The sequence below is a fragment of the Eimeria tenella genome, genomic scaffold (genome assembly GCF_000499545.2).
Source record: "Eimeria tenella Houghton genomic scaffold, Eth_scaff181, whole genome shotgun sequence".
Taxonomy (NCBI): domain Eukaryota; phylum Apicomplexa; class Conoidasida; order Eucoccidiorida; family Eimeriidae; genus Eimeria; species Eimeria tenella.
Genome location: NW_013541642.1, coordinates 21,416 through 23,425, shown reverse-complemented (window position 1 = coordinate 23,425; position 2,010 = coordinate 21,416). Strand labels below are relative to the sequence as shown.

The following is a 2,010-nucleotide window of genomic DNA, read 5'->3' as shown; positions in this document are numbered from 1 at the left end:
TCTAAACCTTAAACCCTAAACCCTAAACCCTAAACCCTAAACCCTGAACCCTACTGGACCTTAAACCCTAAACCTTCAAGCCTAAACCCTAAGGGATAAAACAAAAAATAAAAAAAATAATAAAGACAAAAAGAAATAAATAAAAGTCGAAAAGAATTAAAAAAAACAAAAAGAAATAAATTAAAAAAGAGAGAAGAAAGCAAAAAGGATGAAATGAGAAAAATAAAAAGCTAAAAGAAATAAAGAGATAAAAAAGCAAAACAAATTGAAAACATAAAATAAAATAAATTAAAAAAATAATTAAAATTAAAAAAAAGAAAAACTCACCAGATCCTCAAAACCAAATATGTCGAGAATGCCCAAACACTGCGGCTCTTCCCCTGACGCACAAATCAGCAACTGCTGCTGCTGCTGCTGCTGCTGCTGTTGCTGCTGCTGCTGCTGTTGCTGCTGCTGCTGTTGCTGCTGCTGCTGCTGCTGTTGCTGGCTGCGCTGGGGACAAAAGGGAGAAACAGACACTGAGTGGCTGAAGACACGAGGGGCAGCCGTACCTGCTGCTGCTGCTGTTGCCGCTGCTGCTGCTGCCGCTGTCGGTGCTGCTGCTGCTGCTGCTGCTGGTGCTGCTGCTGCTGCTGCTGCTGCTGTGGGGTTTAAAGAGCTGTTGATCTTGGCAACCAAAAAGTCAAATATTCGGCTGTAGAGTGTCTGCGGATACACCCAAGAGGCAGCATTTTTTATTTTTTAAACTCAACTAATTCCAAATCAGCAGCAGCAGCAGCAGCAACAGAAATAGAAGCAGAGGCAGCAGCAGCAGCAGCAGCGGCAGCAGCAGCGGCAGCAAAAGCCGCTGGTGCCGGCTGCCCTTAGCTTTGGCCGTATTAATTTTGCTTCTGTTTTGTGTCTCCTGCTGCTGCTGCTGTTGCTGCTGCTGCTGCTGCTGCTTTTGTCTCTTCCCTGCTGCTAGCTGCTGCTGCTCACACGGCACCCTAAGCATCCAGTTATTATTTGTTTATTTATTTATTTCTTATTTATTTATTATTTATTATTTATTTATTTATTTATTTATTTATTTATTTATTATTACCTTAACAAGTGCGTCTCTGTTCAAATTTGCTTCGGAGACTTTGAGGGGTCTGTAGATATCTCGGATTTCTTTTTTTGTTAATTTCAGCAGCAGCAACTTTGCTTCCACTCCCAGCAGCCGAGCAGCAGCAGCAGCAGCAGCAGCAGCAGAGGCAGACACGACAGCAGCGTCGCCGTCGCCGGCAGCAGCAGCTGCAGCAGCAGCAGCCGCAGCAGCAGCTGCGCTCGATGGCGTAGCGCTGCTGCTCGCGGGAGAAGCTGCTGCTGCTTGTGTTGCTGCTGCTGCTTCTGCTGCCGCTGCTGCTGTTCCTGCTGCTGCCCCCGCTGCTGCTGCTGCTGCTACCGCTGCTGCAGCTGACTCGAAGGTTATGTTCCCCAGGTGCAGCAGCGCAGCAAGCAGCCGCAGCAGCAGCTGCTGCTCCTCCTTGGAGACACCGAGACCGCTCAAACAGCAACTGCAGCAGCAGCAGCAGCAGCAGCAGCAGCAGAGCCGAATCAAAAGTGAGCAGCAGACACAAGGAGAATAGGAAAAGGGAAAAGCAAAACGAAAAGGAGACACAAAAACAAACAGAAAAAGAGACACTCAAATTCAGCTGCTACACAGCAGCAGCAGCAGCAGCAGCAGCAGCACCACACAAGCATCAACAAATAAACACACTAACAATAAACCAATAAAGAGCGATAATAAAACAATAATAATAATTAATAAAATAATACTAATAATGATAATTAAAACAAATAATGGAAAACTGGCCAAAGAAAACCCCACAGAATGTCTCTCAGCTGCAGCAAAGTGTCTCCTTTCGTTTGCTGCTGCAGCGGCAGATAGTTGAAGCAGCTGCTCGGGTGTATCTCCAGCTCAAGCAGCTCCCGGGAAACCCAGTCCGAGTCCAGCTCCTGCTGCTGCTGCTGCTGCTGCTGCTGCTG

General features: G+C 46.6%; 1 protein-coding gene across 1 annotated transcript; it reads right to left on the bottom strand.

Annotated features, from left to right (window-relative positions):
* Positions 1–306: 306 nt before the first annotated feature.
* ETH_00000385 (uncharacterized protein) lies at positions 307–1,725 on the bottom strand (the record flags this gene model as incomplete). The annotated part of the gene is made up of 3 exons (XM_013373919.1): positions 307–705; positions 1,085–1,538; positions 1,715–1,725. 3 exons carry the CDS (start codon positions 1,723–1,725, stop codon positions 307–309), a joined length of 864 nt encoding a protein of 287 aa, XP_013229373.1.
* Between the last annotated feature and the right edge of the window lie 285 nt (positions 1,726–2,010).